General features: G+C 39.2%; 1 protein-coding gene across 9 annotated transcripts in view; it reads right to left on the minus strand.

The window, feature by feature from the left end:
- NUMB (NUMB endocytic adaptor protein) overlaps nucleotides 1–17,882 on the minus strand; it is an 86,420-nt gene that overhangs the window by 7,230 nt on the left and 61,308 nt on the right. For 7 of the 9 annotated variants that reach the window (XM_089521830.1, XM_089521831.1, XM_089521838.1 and 4 more), the window contains 5 exons: nucleotides 14,618–14,692; nucleotides 9,801–9,833; nucleotides 5,433–5,507; nucleotides 3,885–4,025; nucleotides 3,110–3,311 (listed from right to left, as the gene is read on the minus strand). In XM_089521830.1, coding sequence (XP_089377956.1) covers nucleotides 3,110–3,311; nucleotides 3,885–4,025; nucleotides 5,433–5,507; nucleotides 9,801–9,833; nucleotides 14,618–14,692 — 526 coding nt within the window. The remainder of the gene's footprint in view (nucleotides 1–3,109; nucleotides 3,312–3,884; nucleotides 4,026–5,432; nucleotides 5,508–9,800; nucleotides 9,834–14,617; nucleotides 14,693–17,882) is intronic. The other 2 variants (XM_089521837.1, XM_089521839.1) reach the window with 1 other exon arrangement.

The following is a 17,882-nucleotide window of genomic DNA, read 5'->3' on the forward strand; positions in this document are numbered from 1 at the left end:
CAAATATTCTGGAGCAAAAAGAAAGAAAAAAGAAAAAACTCTAGGGGGCCACGGGAGCCACAAAAACAGCCCTAGGGAGCCACATGTAGCCTACCCTTTTCTTGTGGTGCATCTGGCTACAGAAAACCTATGTGGATGTTCCTCAATGCCCCCTGCTCTCCCTCACCCATTGAACAGCCACGTGGTGATCGGTGGGTGGGTGGACTGCAGAAAGAAGTTAAATCTTGCAGGGGAAGAGCGGTATAATTCTGAAAGCACTTTACAGTATGTGTCACCAGAGAGGATCTTGGGATATGTGTTTAGGAAACGTGCTGTTAATAAATATATTCTTTGTTTTCCCCCAAAGACTTCTAATTCTCATGAGTTATAGACCATGGCATCCAAAGGAAGTATTTCACAAAGTCAACCTCATAATGTTGAGTTCAGACACAGCTACTTACTTAGGCCCCATACAGACAGGTCAAAATAAAGCTGCTTCAGGTCACTTTGGAGGTATGCTGTTTAAATGATGCAAGCATCATTAGGACTGGAGTGTGGCTTTGGTGCGGCGTCCGGACTCTTAAGACGCATGCATCATTTAAACAGCATACCTCCAAAGTGACCTGAAGAAGCTTTATTTTGGCCTGTCTGTACTGGCCCTTAGATACTATTTTCTTCTTTGGCTATCAAAACTAATTTCATTGTTTGTTTTTGAGAAATGGGTAATCCCTGGTGCTATTTTAGGTTCAAAACACCAAGATGCTAAAAAATACATTCATACTTCACTCTTGATTTTCTTATGTCTTTTAATCATTCTTTTCCAAATCAACACTGTGCTATCTGGCTTTATGCTCCTAGGCACCTATTCACACCTAGACTGCAAAATCAAGATCATGGCTTTATTAGAAATTACCAAAAAGTCCAATAGTAGCAAAGCTTTCAAGTTCTCAAAAATCTTAATGAGACTGAATGATACAAGATGGTTATGGAAGACTCAAAAGGGTAACAAAAATCAGTCAGATGTTGCAGCTACGAGGTTTGAAAGTTAGTCTTATCCTTACAATTGAGACTGGAGACTGAAGTAGTCACTGTTAACATTATGGGATAATGAAACAATAGCTGACCTGATTTATGAAAAGAAAGCCTGGGTGTTAACCAGACCTGTCTCCAGCTTTGGGCAAAAGACACAGGTTTCTGGATAGGCAGGGAGTACAAGTAAGTGAAAATATGGCAGTGTTATATTGGCAGCGCAAAAACAATATGAAACGAATTTTCCAAAGCTCAAAATACATGGCACAACACTTCATGAATGTATGAAAATTTTTGTATATTTAAATACAACAAAGTTCAAAAGATACAAAAAGGGAACCTTATACAAGAAGGAGCTAAGGGACTGGGACTTAACTCTTTGTGGTTTCTAACTCCAGCAAAGGTACAGTAGGCCCGCCGTATCTGTGGACTTGCCATCCGCAGATTCCAGCAGCCATGAATGGCAAGCCTATGAGTGGGGGCAGAGGAAGGAAGAGGTGGTGGCGGCAGGGAAAAGGAGGGAGGACAAAGAGGCGGAGGTATAGGCAGGAAGAGGAGAAGGAGGAAGACCCAGGAGGAAAGAAAATCTGAGTGCAGCACTCCAGAGTACCGCTTCCCGGGGGGGGGGAGTGCTCTGGGGTCCAGCTCCTCCCTCCATCCGAAGCCTGCCTCACCTTCCTCTCCTCCTCCTCCTTTAACTCCTCGTCCTTCTCCTGTGGTCTGGTGGGCATGGCAAGGTCTGGAGGAGCAAGAAGCAAAGAGGCAGAGCCTCAGCGGGGCCAGAGCTGAAAGGGGCCACAAAGACATCTGACCGGGCCCCAGAACCTTCCCCCGGGGAATAGCACTCCGGAGCACAGCCTAGCCCCAACAGACAACCAAGGCTTATAGTTCAGGGGACACCTGTTAGGCCTGGACGAGCTCCTCCAACTGCCCCATTGGTCATGCGCCGCGAGGAGGAGAGAACCCTATGGACGAAGGGATGGACAGAACCAGAGGAACTTGTCCAGGCTTGACAGCAGCAGCGGGAACCACAAGCCTTGGGTGTTTGTTGGGACTAGAAGACCTGGGAGGAAGGATGGTCCGAGGGTGGTGATTCAGAGTGCCACTTCCCGGGGGAAGATTCTGGTCCCTTTTGGCTCCGGCCGCACTGAGGCTCTGCTACTGTGCTTCCTGACCCTCCAGGCCTCCTCATGCCTGTTGGGCCACAGGAAGAGGACAAGGAGGAGAGGAAGGCAAAGTAGGCTTTGGGCGGCTGGGGAGCAAAATGCCACTGTCCCCAATGGTGGCGTGACCATGCAGCCACACCACCTCTGAAGTCAATGAGACTTGAACATCTGCAGATTTTGACATCCATAAGGTGATCTGGAACGGATCTCCTGCAGCTACCAAGGGCTCCACTGTAAAACTCTTTCATTTGGGCTACAATTGGCAATTATTTTCTATACAGCACCTAATGGTTTTTCCCGATGTAATAGTACTGAGACTTCTTGAAAATTTCAATATTCTTTGCATAAGAAAGGGGCTAGCGGCCTTGCACAAGACAGCGATAGCCTGGATCTAAAGGGAAGTTATTTTGCTGATAGTAGTGGAGTTGAAATTTCATTGCCTGCTGTTCATGGCTATTTTTCCCCAGTCCACACATGGCCAATAAGCCAAGTGGCCTCAGCCTGCACTGATATCCGGATCATCTTAACTGACAACAGAAGTAACATCTGAAAGAAAATGTAAGCCTGTGACTTTAAGACCATCATTTTTCTTCTCAGATATGATTTTTAATATCTCTGCCTGATGAAGAAGCCAGTGAAGCTTTGAAAGCTTGCATGATGTATTGTGTGTTTTTTAGATGGTTGAATACAAGTATCACTGTTTTGTGGATTTTGTTGTGTTTTGCTGTTGTGCCAACACAGCTAACCCTGAGTATAAACAATTAAAGCATCTGGATTCTAGGGTTCATCACCACATTGATATTTAATACAGTAGATGAAGATACAAGAGATACTTGGTCATATGCAGTGTACTGAAGGTGAAATGGTAGCATGAGAAAATGCTGAGTTCATAACAAAGCAGACCACATTTCAAATGACCACTAGTATTTCATTACCTTTAGTGTCTTGTATCTGTCTCATGACATCCTCTCTTTCTGCTTGTTCGGTTGCTGTAGTAACCCTGAAAGATCCTTCTCTTGTAAATGTGGTTCTACTTGCATCAAAGGTGGCAGTCACTCCACATTCCTTCTCTCTTTTTTGCTTTCTCTCCAAGCAGGCTGCAAATGCACAGCCAACTGCATGACTCAACCTCTCTCCCTGAAAAAATACTGCATCAATTAGAAACAAAAACAGACCCACATCTCCTCTAAACACTGCCAAATGATAGCTAGGACTCAAGACAAACATCCTGTGGCAATCTGATCAAGAAAATGCAGAGGAACTATTACATCCACTCATAAAATGCATAGTATTAACCATTTGATGAGACAGAGACAGAAATTAAATGACTGATCTCTTTTTAAATAATGTGTGTTCAGATATGCTGCCCAGGTAGCTCATACTGAAATACAACTGCTATAAAACTTGTAACAGTAAGCTCATTAAAGGAATCATTCATGCAAGTATATTTTGCTTCCTCGTTTGTATCAAAATATATACACATACATAAAAACTGCACATTGTAATGTTTCCCATTTGGAATACTTAGGCTTTGTGTATCCATTGTTTTCAACAAAGGGATTGCCGTAAGGGAAGTACATTTCCCTAGACAAATAACTCTAGTTTTCATATCATCTTTATACTAAAATGTTATCCTAAATACAAAAATTACTCCTCTCCATCTCTTTCAAAAAAACATTTTGGTTTTTTGTCATTCTAAAGACAACTTACTGTGTCCTTTACAGCCATAAAGCAATGACATATCCAGCGTCGTGTGGTGCCATCTCGACAGATATAAGAAAATGCTCTGTCAAAATTCCTATCTGGAGCACAGAAAGAAACTTTCTCTATTGTCTGATCAACTATAAGATCCTACAGAGGGGAAAACATGACAACATATAAGGTTCAAATCATTACAGAAGTACAGAGTACCATAAAGTATATTTCAAACCTCTCCTGTTCCCACTGCTGTTGTTCCTTGAAGTTGTTTCTGACTTATGGCAAACCTATCACAGGGATTTCTAGGCAAGATTTGTTCAGAGGAGGTTTATTTTTGTCTTCCTTTGAGGCTGAGAGAGGGTGAGGTGCCCAATGCCACACAGTGGTTTCCATGGCCAAGCAGGGATTTGAACTTTGGTTTCCAGAGGTTCAAACTACTACTCTATGCTGGCACCCCTCCTATTCTATTCCCTAATTTACATTATGATACCAAAGTTGTCTTTTCTCAGTCAATGTACAAATTCATTCACCATCTAACAGATGGAACTGCTCATGCTACTGAGCCTGACTACCATTCTCTTTATAAACACCCATGCAGGTGAAAACTCTTCAAGATTAATTTGGGTTGGATGGAACTTCAAAGTTTGGAACTTTGTACTAGTCTATTATAATCAAGTACTGTACAGGAATTGGGAATTATGCAGTCTTTCCTGCATTTTCTGAATTGCAACTTCCAGCAGGCCTAGTCAGCACAGACAGCAGTGAGCATCTGGAGGGTCACATAGTTTGTATCCCTGGTTTATAGCAATATTAAAACCAATTTGTTTATTAAGAAGCATCAGAGTCTGAAATACCCTTGAGAAGTTTCATTGCATTTGAAAATTATTGTAGCTACATAATAATAACAGCCTTGGAACGAGTGAGTAAATAAACAAAGCAGCAACTAAAAACCCTTGAAATTGGGCATTTTATGCATTTAAGAGCTTTATCTTATCTAAATGTAAATATGTTTGTGTTTGCTGACATGTGAATCAATATGTTTTATGCTCCACCTCAGTAAAGGTCTAGAAGCATTTTAAAGCTTGAAATTAAAATCATCGCTGAGAATTACTTGAGTTCAAGAACCTTAGATGAATATCTTCCTTACAGATCTTAAATCATTCCTCATGCCATTCAGTGAAACCACAGTGAAAAGAAATTCAGATTAATAATACATATTTCTATATGCAATATAATCTCTCACGACCTTTCTACAAGGGCAGAGAGAGCATCAAGGTTAAGCTTTTGTGTTTTCCTTTTGACTTTTTTGAGTGAGGCTAATGAATTTTTTACAAAATGAGATCAAACAGGATTTCAGGGCACACCGTTATTCACTTAGAAAATACACAAAGATATAAACAGCCTAAGAAAAATCAACATTTTAATTGAGCCATATATAATAGGCATTTCAGAGGAATTGATCTCCAGCACACATATGGTTTTTAACACCACAGAAGCAGTAAGAACTACACTGTATATTTAGTTTAATCAGTGAGTGTTTCAAATCATGCAGTAACTAACCTTTGTTTTCTCATCAACAACTCTGAGTCCATCTGCTGAAACCCACAGGACTGCTTTAACTGCCTTCTTTCCGCTCTTTCAGGGAAGGAAAAAGAAAAACAGTATTATTATTATGCTGTCCATCAGTCTGGCTGCCGACTTCCTCTTTCCAAGAAGCACAAAAGTCAATGTGCAGATGATATTCAACTTCAGTAGGAGTGCCCAAAGCAAGATACTCAGACCAAACAACAAAACCTCCAGAGAGTCAAGCCGAAGACAGTCTTTCAAAAACACAATGCAAAATGAAGAGGGAAAGAACAGCATGAATCAAGTATGTTAATAAATTCAGAAAAAAGGCAAAGAATTCAAGCATAAATTCTTTACCCATTTAAACACCAAATACACTGTCAGTTAATGCCAACGCTTAAGGAGTTACACCACAAGTAGCATTTGTTGCAACTTTTAGCAAGGAACATCCTTGCTCTTATCTTCCCATCACTCCAACATTCTGTGCTAGTATTCATGCAACAGAATCACACCACAACCATCATGTATAGCATCGCTTTGAAGGTCTAGTCTTTTAGGAATATAGAGTTCCAAAGCATCGGGGTCAATACAAGTAATTAATATGATATTGTTTTAATATAAGCAATATGTCTTAAAGTAGCTGGTTACACAAAGCGTCCTTGCAGGGGTTAAACAGCATTTCTACAAGTGGATGACAGCAAGGTATGGTGAGATAGGGGTGGGCAATGAAGGGAAAACAAAACCCTTTTCTCTCCCTTCTCAAAACCTCTGTCAGTGTCTCTTATCCTTGTATTTGTCTAAAGATTTGTGAGCAAGGGGAATGTATCCACCAACTCTGAAAACATACTAGTGTTTCTGCATCTAACAGAGATACAGAACCATCCCTGAGCTGCAGAGAAAAAAATGGGTTTTGGCTGATAGCGTGCACAAACCACAAAGGTGAGCCTTCAAGTGAATTACTGGGTCTTTTGTTGGCTTGGACAATGTGTTGTTGTTATTGTTGTTGTGTGCCTTCAAGTCGTTTCTGGCTTATGCAGACCCTAAGGCGAATCTATCCTAGGGGTTTTCTTGGCAATATTTCTACAGAGGAGGTTTGACAATATAGTGAATTTCAACCTATACAATTCTCAGTGCCAGCAAATTATTCCTAATAGAGTATGAGTAGTGCCCACTTGCTGTTTTCTCCTCCCAGAAAATCCTTTACAGCTGGAGGGAAGCATAATCATTTCACCCTCCTACTCTAGGTGTTTTGGGAGCTTCAGAACACACACACTCAAGTGTGTAAGCATACAAAGGAAGTTTGCTGATAAAAAGCATTTCTGATCCCTTTAATTTGCCAACTATCACATCTGCATGCCAACTCAAAAAGGAAGACATTTATAAAGAGTTAATAGATATAAACTGTGAACGTTTTTAAAAGAGATGTTTACCCATGTGGTAAGGAGCTTTAAAATGTTATGTATAACTAAACAACATTTTTATGCCATCACTTGAATTTCTTTCAAATTTGCATTTACTTGTTTTATATCAAGTGTGCCAGTGTTCCAGTGCAAGAATGAAATCCACAACTAACACATACATTAAACTTCACAAGGGGTCAAACATCATTTTACCATTTTTAATTACCTGCATGATATGAATGAAACCTTGTATAAGTTGACTATTTCCTCTCCCACCATGCCAAATGGAAAATGTAGCTTAGAAAATGGCTAGCTTACAACACAGAGTTTTCTGGACTGGAGACATTATTAATATTGGAAAAAGGCCTACTATGGGTGAAAATCTACACCAATTTGCTACAGATTTGTGTGTGTCCATATACAAAGGCCCTGTTGTTTGGGGTACAGTACAAAAACAGTACATGCCTCAAATGGCTGGCAAATTTCATTAATTATATTTTCAGCACAGTAATGTTTTTTTAAGTGAAACAAGATAACCTCTTGTTCCATCCTAGCACAATGCATGCCATGAAATTTCAACATGCACAAACCTAATTACTTTAAACCAATTTACAACATATCTAATTCCATCATGCCAAGGCCCAGAAGCAGATGAAGGGTCCCCCCCTCCATTCCAACTGCCACTGACCTGGCAGCAATGGAGAGAAGAGGCAGTATCTGCTGGTCATAATCCCCTGCCATCCCCTTTTCCTTTTGTGCTATGTCTTAATTAGATTGTAAACCTGGGGGCAGGGAAATAGTTTTTTGGGGCAGTGAAATGGGCCACGTACAGTGAGGGCGCTATATAAATAAATGGTAATGGTAATAATTGCAATAACCCATTCAGTCATTTCCCACCAAAGTTCTCCATACTGCTTGTTTACATGACAAGCTTTGGGTTTCTGCTGCTGGGATACTGACATGTTTTATCCTACCTTTCCTCAAGGCAGTTCCATATGGTTCTTCCCATTCTCACTTCTTCCTCTCAGGTGAAATGCAGTGACTGGTTCAAGACCACTTTTAGTGAACATAATGACTGAGTGATAATCTGAACCCATTATTTAGACTGGAAGATATTTTCAATTACCTAACTAGTATAGGCATTAGCGTTGTGAATGCTATGATGAATGGCATCACTAACCACAAGCACTATAACTCATTCCTTCCATGGCTATAAAATTTTAATAACTACACCTATAATGCTATTATCCTTATCTAGAGACACATTCCACAGGACACAGTGTAGCCTACATCCACCTAAATATACGCTGCATCAATAGATATATAATGTCTAGATCAAGGGAAGTAATAGTGCCACTCTATTCTGCTCTGGTCAGGCCTCACCTGGAAAACTGTGTCCAGTTCTGGGCACCACAATTTAAAAAGAATGTTGAGAAAATGGAGCATGTCCAAAGGAGGGTGACTAAAATGGTGAAGGGTCTGGAAACCATGCCCTATGAAGTACGACTTAGGGAGCTGGAGATGTTTAGCCTGGAGAAGAAAAGGTTAAGGGGTGATATGATAGCCCTGTTTAGATACTTGAAGGGATGTCATATTGAGGAGGGAGCTAACTTGTTTTCTGCTGTTCCAGAGGCTAGGACCCGGAGCAATGGATGCAAGCTACAGGAAAAGAGATTCCACCTCAGCATTAGGAGGGACTTCCTGACAGTAAGCGCTGTTCGACAGTGGAACAACTCCCTCGGAGTGTAGTCGAGTCTCCTTCCTCAGAGGTCTTTAAACAGAGGCTGGATGGCCATCTGTCGGGGATGCTTTGATTTAGATTTCCTGCATGGCAGGGGGTTGGACTGGATGGCCCTTGCAGTCTCTTCCAACTCTATGATTCTACGATTCTGTATTGGAATACACTGCAAAGGAGTATTACATTCTTTAGAATAATGAATACCTGTACTACTAAAAAACCAAACCCAATCTTATTTGAAATCTCACTCATTATTTGCAAGTTCATTACACAATGCTGGGACACAAACCAGCTCTATTTTCAAAAAATGATGTAATTTCTGTCAGTTCGGCTAAATTCTATGAGTAGAAAACATATCATTTTTGACACTGGAGTGATAGTTCTAAAAGGAAATTAATTTAATTATTTTAAAAAGCTACAGAATCTAACTCATCACTTTCTTTGAGAGAAAAACAAACTTTTCAAGAGTGATTGGTGACTTGGGGAGTTTTCACTTTTTTCTCTCCAGTAACATACAGTCCTCCTCCTTTCACTCTGATTACCAGCAGGACAGGCATCTACCTTGCAGAGTGGCTTCTGCCTGGTAAAGTAGGTTGTGTGGTGTGTGTGTGTCAGGTCAGGAGAGTTACTCCCTTATGCATGTGCAACCAAATACATGGTATAGAATATGCGCCAATGCTTTCTTCTATGGCAGTATACCCTGATTAGGGAACTCTCTCTCAAAACCTATTCATTGGCTAAGTTTTAGTGCTTTTCCAAGCTTTTCACGGCATATAATATGGAATTAATTGCAGTGTACTTAGTGACAATTAATTTTGTTGTTGTATGCCCATACATGTTTCCTTTTAGTTTGATTTATTTAAACTATATTCTTTATGAACACTTGTGAAGAAGCCACCTTGAAGAAAGAAAGGCAGGTAAGAAATTTTACATGCACATATATTTTCAAAAGCATCGGTCTTGAAAAATAAATAGACTATTTACTTATTCATAGTGTGATGAACTATAGATACCAAATTATGCACCCCTTTCATTGTTGATTGACTGATCACAAGAAGATATTCTTGGATAATGTGAGACACTTTGGGGCAGAGATATGGAAAAAACAAGTTTGGCAGCTCCCAGAAGTGAGAAACCAGTTTTGTAGGACATTCTGACACATGGCAATGCTATACTAGGGATGTAACTCCTTATAGCGCAAACACAATGAATCATTAAACTTACTTTTCCAAAGAAGCCTTTGAAGAACTTCCTTTCCTGGAGGAACAGGGGGGACAAGTCGAACGCTATTACTGTAGGTAGCTAAAGTGTCCCAGTGTTTCAAACCAACATATACATACAAAAATGGGGATTGGAAGGAAAGCAGATAATGTTCAGAGTTGTCCATAGAGGATGTGGCAGGCAGATGGGAAAAGTCCCATGAAAATGCAAGTAAAAGGCATTGCATGGGCTTTAATTAGGACAGACTAAAGTGCTGAAATCGGTGGAAAGAGGAAAAGAAAAATCAGACCCAACTTCATGCAAAATGTTTATTTCATTTTGTTTATCCCCTTAACTTTTAGTCAGGTTACAAGCCAAACTTGGCAGCAGACATGGATACATTCTAAACAGGGTGATGATGGCTTGAAATGAACACATTAAATAAATTTAGGATTTTTTTTTAGCTGTGAGATATAATTTACATAGCTAAAATATTTTGGTTTTGCTATGTGCCTTGAAGTAGTTTCCAATATATGGCAACTCTATGACAAGGTTTTCTTGGCAAGACTTGTTCAGACATGGTTTGCCATTGCCTTCCTTTGAGGCTGAGAGAGTGGACCTTGCCCAAGGTTACCCAGTGAGTTTCCATGGCTGAGTGAGGATTTGAACCCTGGTCTCAAAAAGTCCCAGTCCAACACTTGAACCACTATACCACATTGGCTCTCTAGCTAAAATACTATGAAAGCTATAAAGAAAATAATCTGAGGATTCATCTTTCTCAGCCCTTACATCAAAAAACAGAAAGGCCTGCATTATAAAGGTATTTATACCTATACAGACTCCAAGACTGTTTCCCAACATACTTTAAAAGATGGCTCAGTATGAAATGCAGATGATAATGATGCCAAAATTTAGTTTAAGTTTGATAAGAAATTCACAAGATAGGTTTTTGTACTTTGTCCTTTTACACTGTCTAGACAAATAATTCAGTAATTATCAAGGAAACTATCTTTATTATTGAAGAGTGCTCTCCTCAATATTCTATGAAAAATCTGAAAGGCAACATTTCATACTTAGTCTGCACAGGAAATACATTATCCTTATTTGACATGCAAAGGTAAACCTATTAGGATTGTTACACATACTGATGGCATTTAAGAGTGTCAGATTTAAAATGTATGTACCTCTTAGGTTTTTTTCACAAGCAACCCATTGCCCAGATGTTTTTTCAGACAATAGTAATTAAATAGGTGGTGGGAGTTGTGGAAATGAGGAACATATTCAATTGCCAAATTGATTACTAACATGCAGCAAGTCGTTTTTATGTTTTGGCGTGATATATGAAAAGTCCTTTGCTTCATCTATAGAACATGATATTTAGGGTGTTTTGGACAAAGTAACCCAAACAATGTGGAAATCTACAGCACATGCCTTCCCACATGGTGGCAGTAGTTACTGCAGCCTCCAAGACGTAGCTCTTTCACATATATCACCTCTTGTCTACTACATATCTATGATTCTCTCTATTCTGAGAAATTGAGCCATTCTATAACCAACAGTGGACTTCTACAGTAATTATGCCCCCTTTCTCTATCATCTATCAACCACTGGCACACATGGCAGAAATGGTGAAATGTCTATATTAGTGCCTTAAATTATTAAACCTGCTTTCAAGATAGCTTAAGCAGCATAACATTACATGATGTACTTAAGATTGCCTAAAGAACTGATCAATCACAAAGAAACAGCTGACTGTCACCACTGCCAAGTTCAGCATTAAATATCAATATAATCAGCCTTCAGAGGATGTGCCAGAGCCCAGGAGGATCATAAGAAGCTACCTGGTTTAGGAAACTATCATTAGTTTCAATGTTCAGAAGGTGTTAAGAATTTAGATATTTCAGAGAAAGCATTAGTGATACAAAACATGCAGAATGGATTTTAGAACAGCTATGAAAGTTAATATCCAGACATATCACTAATCTTTTAAACACAATTAAGTTATGTGCCTTTTACCTGCTAAAACAAGAACATATATTAACAAATGTATCACATTTGCAAACAAACAAAAATGACACGTTAATACACTAACACTGAAGATAATTTTAACCAAAGAGACTGGAGATAAGGGACAGGGAACTTCCAACCTAGTTAACTACCAGTAACCTGGCTTACCAGGAGGAAAACTATACATATTTTAAAGCCCTGTGCAAAGTTATGTACTGCTCCATCAATATAAATCTGAGTCCTCCAAAATATTATTTTACACCTAATGGAGGAGATAGCACTTGAGATTACATTCCTGTCACATGATCAGATTGCTCACTGGTAAGATGTTACACATCTTAAATCACCAGAAAAGAATTAAGCTATAAAATGAGTTTATTCAAATGTATACTGAGCTTAGGCAATCAAGCTGCATTTTAGAGCTCACACATCTTTTAACAGGCAGGCAAGCAGTTTGCATTTTTATCATTCAACAGCTCTGTAGCAATAGGGCCACAGCTGTACTTGACATGGAATTCTTAGAATACTCTGTTCTGTATGTATGTATGTATGTATGATTATTATTAACTTTTATTTATGAAGCGCTGTAAATTTACACAGCGCTGTACATACAATCTTTTTAATTAGACGTAGCTTCCTTCCTACAGATTAAGTTTCTTACTCACTTTAGGTGTCATTTTTTTTCAGCATTTAACCTAGTGCTGCTACCTGCCTTTGAAAATCTGGAATGCCCTTCACACCAACTGAGTCCAGTATGGCTGAAAGAGTTCAAGCACTAAGCACAAAATGTTAGGATTTAATTAATACCATATTCAGCAGACATGTTTCCACCCCACAGCTGGTTAGTACTTTGCAGTATCCTAAAATGTCAATGCTATTCAAAGTACAGTTAGGAATAAGTCCAATAAAACTGTGTAATATTCAGGCTGCGGGTGGCAATAAAAATGTATGAACTCAACTGTTCCCACCCACCCCTCTCCTCCAATGTGCCTGGATATAAGTTGGTGTCCATATCTGAAAGGAAAAGGCAGAGAATCCCTACAAAAGAAAGAAGAAAAGTAATGGGAGGAGGGGTTCCTTTACATATCTTTTAAAAATTAAACTGAAATATGCAGGAGGTCCAAATAAATTTTACTGTAGCCAGAAAAAGCCACTAGAGGTTTTTACAGCTGTATAGAAAGGAGGGGGGGGGGGGAAGGTAGGGTAAAATCAGGTTCAACCACTTAACAGCTTAACAACAAGTCAATCTGTTTTGACAACATGAGTTTGCTATACCTAAAGAAATACATCTCAAATTAACTGCTTGTAAATGACATATGGCTTGTTTGGAGAAAAAACTTGTCCTACTTTATTGGAAGATATGCTGTTGCTCTATTAAAATGGAAGTTCACTCTTCAGAACAATATCAAAAGGATCATATTAAGGTTAAAAATGAAACTACAGGCATCAGTAGAAGCAAAACCTAAGAATGAACTCCACTAGTACGTGATCAAGTTACATTTGAAGTGTGAAGAGAATACTTCTTTCAATAAGCAGTGAAAAGATCTGGAAGAAGTTGAAAACATAACTAATGAAAGCGGGTATATGTCAATGTCAATAAACCTTCATGGGGACATCTCCCTAATTTTTAGCTCTATAACACATCAACAACAAATGATTGGCAAAATCATAATAATAAATATGGAAGGCGTCTTTAACAGTAACAAAGGAGAGATTTCGTCCAATCCTGAAATGCTGGATCACCAGGAACTGACAGAGTACAAACATGGTATTTTTTTAACTAGTCAAGCCAGTGAGAAACTGGAGACACTGTCTAATCAAAGAACTAGTTTCTTCAGAAGCACTTTTGAAAAGGCCACCTCTGATTTTATTGTGTGAAGAAAACAAAGCATTTGAATTATAACCTACATTTACATGCAAGATGACTAAACATTAAAAGGCCTTGAAATTTTGTTTAACCATTGACACTACTGTTTGTCTTAAGATTCTCTGTTGTCAGGCTTCCAGTTAGTCAACTGCTACATTTAGAAGATCTTTGTGAATTTCCCCCCTTAGTAGTGAGGAACAGAGACTTTCCAAGTCACTGAATGTGTCTGCACTGTAGAAATAATGCAGTTTGACACCACTCCATTCTACAAAAACATGATTTTAGTGAGGCACCAGCACTCTCTGGCAGAGATGGCCAAAGACCTTGTAAAATTACAAACCCTAGAATTCCATAGGATAGAACTACAGCATTTAGTGGTGTCAAACTGCATTATTTCTAGTGTAGATACAAACATTGAGAATGCTGTTTCCCATCCACCCCAGTCCTCATTCATCGGTGGAAACAGGCATCAAGATCAAAAACTGCTCTATGAACCTGAAAACAGCTAACTATTTTAACAAATAAGTGACTGCCTCTACTACAAACATGTGGAATACAGGAGCCCTAGTATACATTACATGACTACTACTACTATGCAGAAGGATAGCCTGCTTTAAAAAAAGGATAAAGTGCTAATTTTAAAGCTCAATTAGTAGCATATTTCAGATAAATAATTTATAGCCTGCTTTAAAAAAAGGATAAACTGCTAATTTTAAAGCTCAATTAGTAGCATATTTCAGATAAATAATTTTTCACCAGCAAATCAAAGAATTTCATTATTGTTTATATATTTCACAGGATAGCTACCACAAACATGACCCATGAGTTCAACCCTCCTTTCATCTTATATTGGCATGTCTCAGTAAGTAGCCACAGACAGCACTTTTAGGCAAAATATTCCAACTCTTTTACATAACTCAAAACTGAAATACTGGCATAATGACAATATTTTAGTAAGTATACATACAGCTTTCAGTCTTTTGACAGCATCTTCACATATATGCATTCCTCTTGATTCATCCACCTCCACATGCCCAAGATACTGTGGGAGAGGGAAAGGAGAAATGTCAGTTTACAAGAATGTAATAGATTAGCTCCTTTTAATCTATACATGTACTTAGCGGGCATATTATACAGTACAGCATTTTCATGTGTACTCTACATGATTTCATCCAGCAATTTGTGAGTCTCTATCCCACATTTATACTCATTTGTACTTGTCTGTATAAATTCTGTTGAACTGTTTTAGCAGAAAAATTAATGCCCCATGCTTGGCTGAACAGAATGGAAATATCAAATGACACTTTTATGGAAATCTGTTCTCCATTTACAGTATTAACTTTTCTACACAAGGTCTACAATCCTCTCACTTAAAATTGTAGAATAACAGACTATGAATTCAGATTTTGCTGAGTACAGGGTGATTGATCACTGAACTATGTTGTAAACAAGGATGAGGAGGGGGTTGGCGGTAACTACAATGTACTGTTAATATGTAAAAATAAAAATTTAAAAATAAAAAAGCAGCAGTACAAAAATAGAAATTATTAAGAATATAACTGCTGTAGAAGCGTAGCTCACCAATCTAAGTAATAAAAATCCCAGCATAGTTTGAAGAAAAAAAAACCTAATGCTGTTGAACAATAAAGACAAAGCATGTCTGCCACTAATATAATATCAGCCTTCACAAAACATCAGATAAATATTGTGACAGGCACTGTAAGTTGAATCAGCCTTTTAAAAAGGAATTACTAATGGTCCAGAGCCAGAGAGCTCTGGTTCCAGAGAGCCAGCATGGTGTAGAGGTCTGAGCACTGGACTATGATTCCCCTTTGGGTAACCATGCAGCCTCACAGGATGGCAATAGCAAATCCCTTCTGAAGAAACTTGCCAAGAAAACCCTATGATAGGTTTGTCCTAGGGTCACCATACGTTAAAAATGACTTAGAAGAACACGACAACAACAAAATGTTTCAGTAACAAAAAGTACAAGTAAGAAAAGAGACTGCAAAAGTGGCCTGCAGAATATTATTTTAATTCAGTTTCATTCTGTTAAAAAAATTCACACCCTTTGACTCCTGACAGAGACCTTTTTAACAGTGAAAGGAGGCACTTGCCAGCTTGCTCAGCTTGGATCTTTGGAAACATCAAGTTTGGGGGAATACAGCCTGGCACTTTGTGCCAGCCTGTGGGCTGAAACACGGTGTTGTGTCCGCACGCTCGACACCGTGACTCTTTCTCCATCATGCCATGATACCGTGTGGCACGACTCAAATGCAGCGCCCAAACGGCACAGCACAGAAGGAGCATCATCATGCCACCCCATCACAGCTATGACTCCTCTTCCAGAGAGCAAAAATGAAGCCACTTTTCAGGGCCTCTTTTTGCTCCCTGCAGAGGCCACAGCGTGTGGTTGCTGCAGCCTCAATCCAGGGCAAAAAGGAGTGGTATCTTGCCGCCTGTCTGTACAGCCCTTTTGACTAGAATTGAAAGACACTGCCTCCTATAGAACATTAACAAGTTGAAGTTAGAGATCTTCAACAGTTAACTCTACCTTCATATGATTATTCTTTTAAAAAACACACATATAAAACACAAAAAACCCTATTCGGTAGCAGAACAGTCTTAACAATACACTATTTTCAAAACAGAGCTTTCTGAAACTACAATTGTAAGGAGGGTTTAGAAGATCACTATGCCATGAGCCACAATGTCTAAACAATTAAGAGCTGCCATTCTACTGCCCTCAAATCTACATAAAATAGGAGAGAAAAAGCTGTGCCCATCAAAATAGTTTCATCTGGCCCTTGAAAGAAATTAGTTCATAGTTCTGGAAAAAGCAATCTGCATATCCTCTGGCAGCCCCCTGTGCAGAATAGGTGCAAAATGAAAGTGGGCGTCAGAAATACACACACCATAAGTGGTGGCTCCATCTAAGTCTGGCTTTAACCAACCTGCTTCATGTCCTGCCCACTGCCAGTGTGCAATCCGTGCCAATTTTTCCTAAGAAAATGGAACCCTCAATAGAAACGCACACACCCATGGTAAAATCTAAACTTTGACATGCAGCCATGAGACATGGTTAACCAATCAATTATCTTGCTACAGCAAACTGTTTCATAATTCATTAATCCTAGTGTTTGCAGCAATGAAGATTCTTCACTGGGTTGATTAGCCAAATTTCCTTTCAAACTCTTCATTATGAAGTCTACTTCATTTCCCCCAGCTACTGACAGGCCATTTGCTTAACAAGATTCTAGAAACAGCATCTCATTTTTCACTTTTTCCATAATGGATATTTTTCCATCATATGGCAACTCCCATCTATTACAACAAGTTCACTGGTCACCACAAACATTTTTACAACTAAAAGGCAATAAGAAGTCAGATGCACCTACTCTGTTTATGCTGCTCTTAAAACGGTTTAATCCAGGGGTAGGCAACCTTTTTGAGCTGGGGGCCGGGTTGCTGTCCCTCAGACTACTGGGGGGCTGAAGCCAAAAATTTTGTCTCCAAACCGGGACAGATGTAGGACATTTTTCCAAATGTAGGATATATTTTTAAAATGGAGGATATGCGAAAAAAAGTTGCTGCTATTTTTAGGCATGATCAAAATGGAGGGCATTTTGGCATTATTCCTAGACAGATAGCAGAAATGTACTTCCCTTTCTGGCCAAACCACCCCCCTCTTCATTCCAAAACACACATGACAGCACATTTGAGCATTTCACGTGGCTTTATATACCATGGGTTCTTGCAAATTTCATAGAATCATAAAATCATAGAGTCGGAAGAGACACAAGGGCCATCCAGTCCAACCCCCTGCCATGCAGGAACTCTCAATCAAAGCATCCCTGACAGAGAAGCTTATTGCATAACCAAACCCTTTGGGTTTAATACTTAACATGGGGTAACATGGCTATGCATACTGAACATGTCAAGGTGGTTTAACAAGAAGTGAATTTGCCCTTGGTTAATAAGAATACAGAAAAGGGAAAATAAATGCACACAGATGGGGCCAAGAACCCACTCAACAACCACAACAACAATACACAGGGCAGGAAAATAAAAAGGCACACACACAGATGGAGCCAAAAATCCACTCAACAACCACAACAACAATACACAGGGCAGGAAAATAAAAAGGCACACACACAGATGGGGCCAAAAATCCACTCAACAACCACAACAACAATACACAGGGCAGGAAAATAAAAAGGCACACACACAGA

Source organism: Sceloporus occidentalis, unplaced genomic scaffold (genome assembly GCF_023333645.1).
Source record: "Sceloporus occidentalis isolate IW3139 unplaced genomic scaffold, rSceOcc1.0.p SCAF_4, whole genome shotgun sequence".
NCBI classification, from domain to species: domain Eukaryota; kingdom Metazoa; phylum Chordata; class Lepidosauria; order Squamata; family Phrynosomatidae; genus Sceloporus; species Sceloporus occidentalis.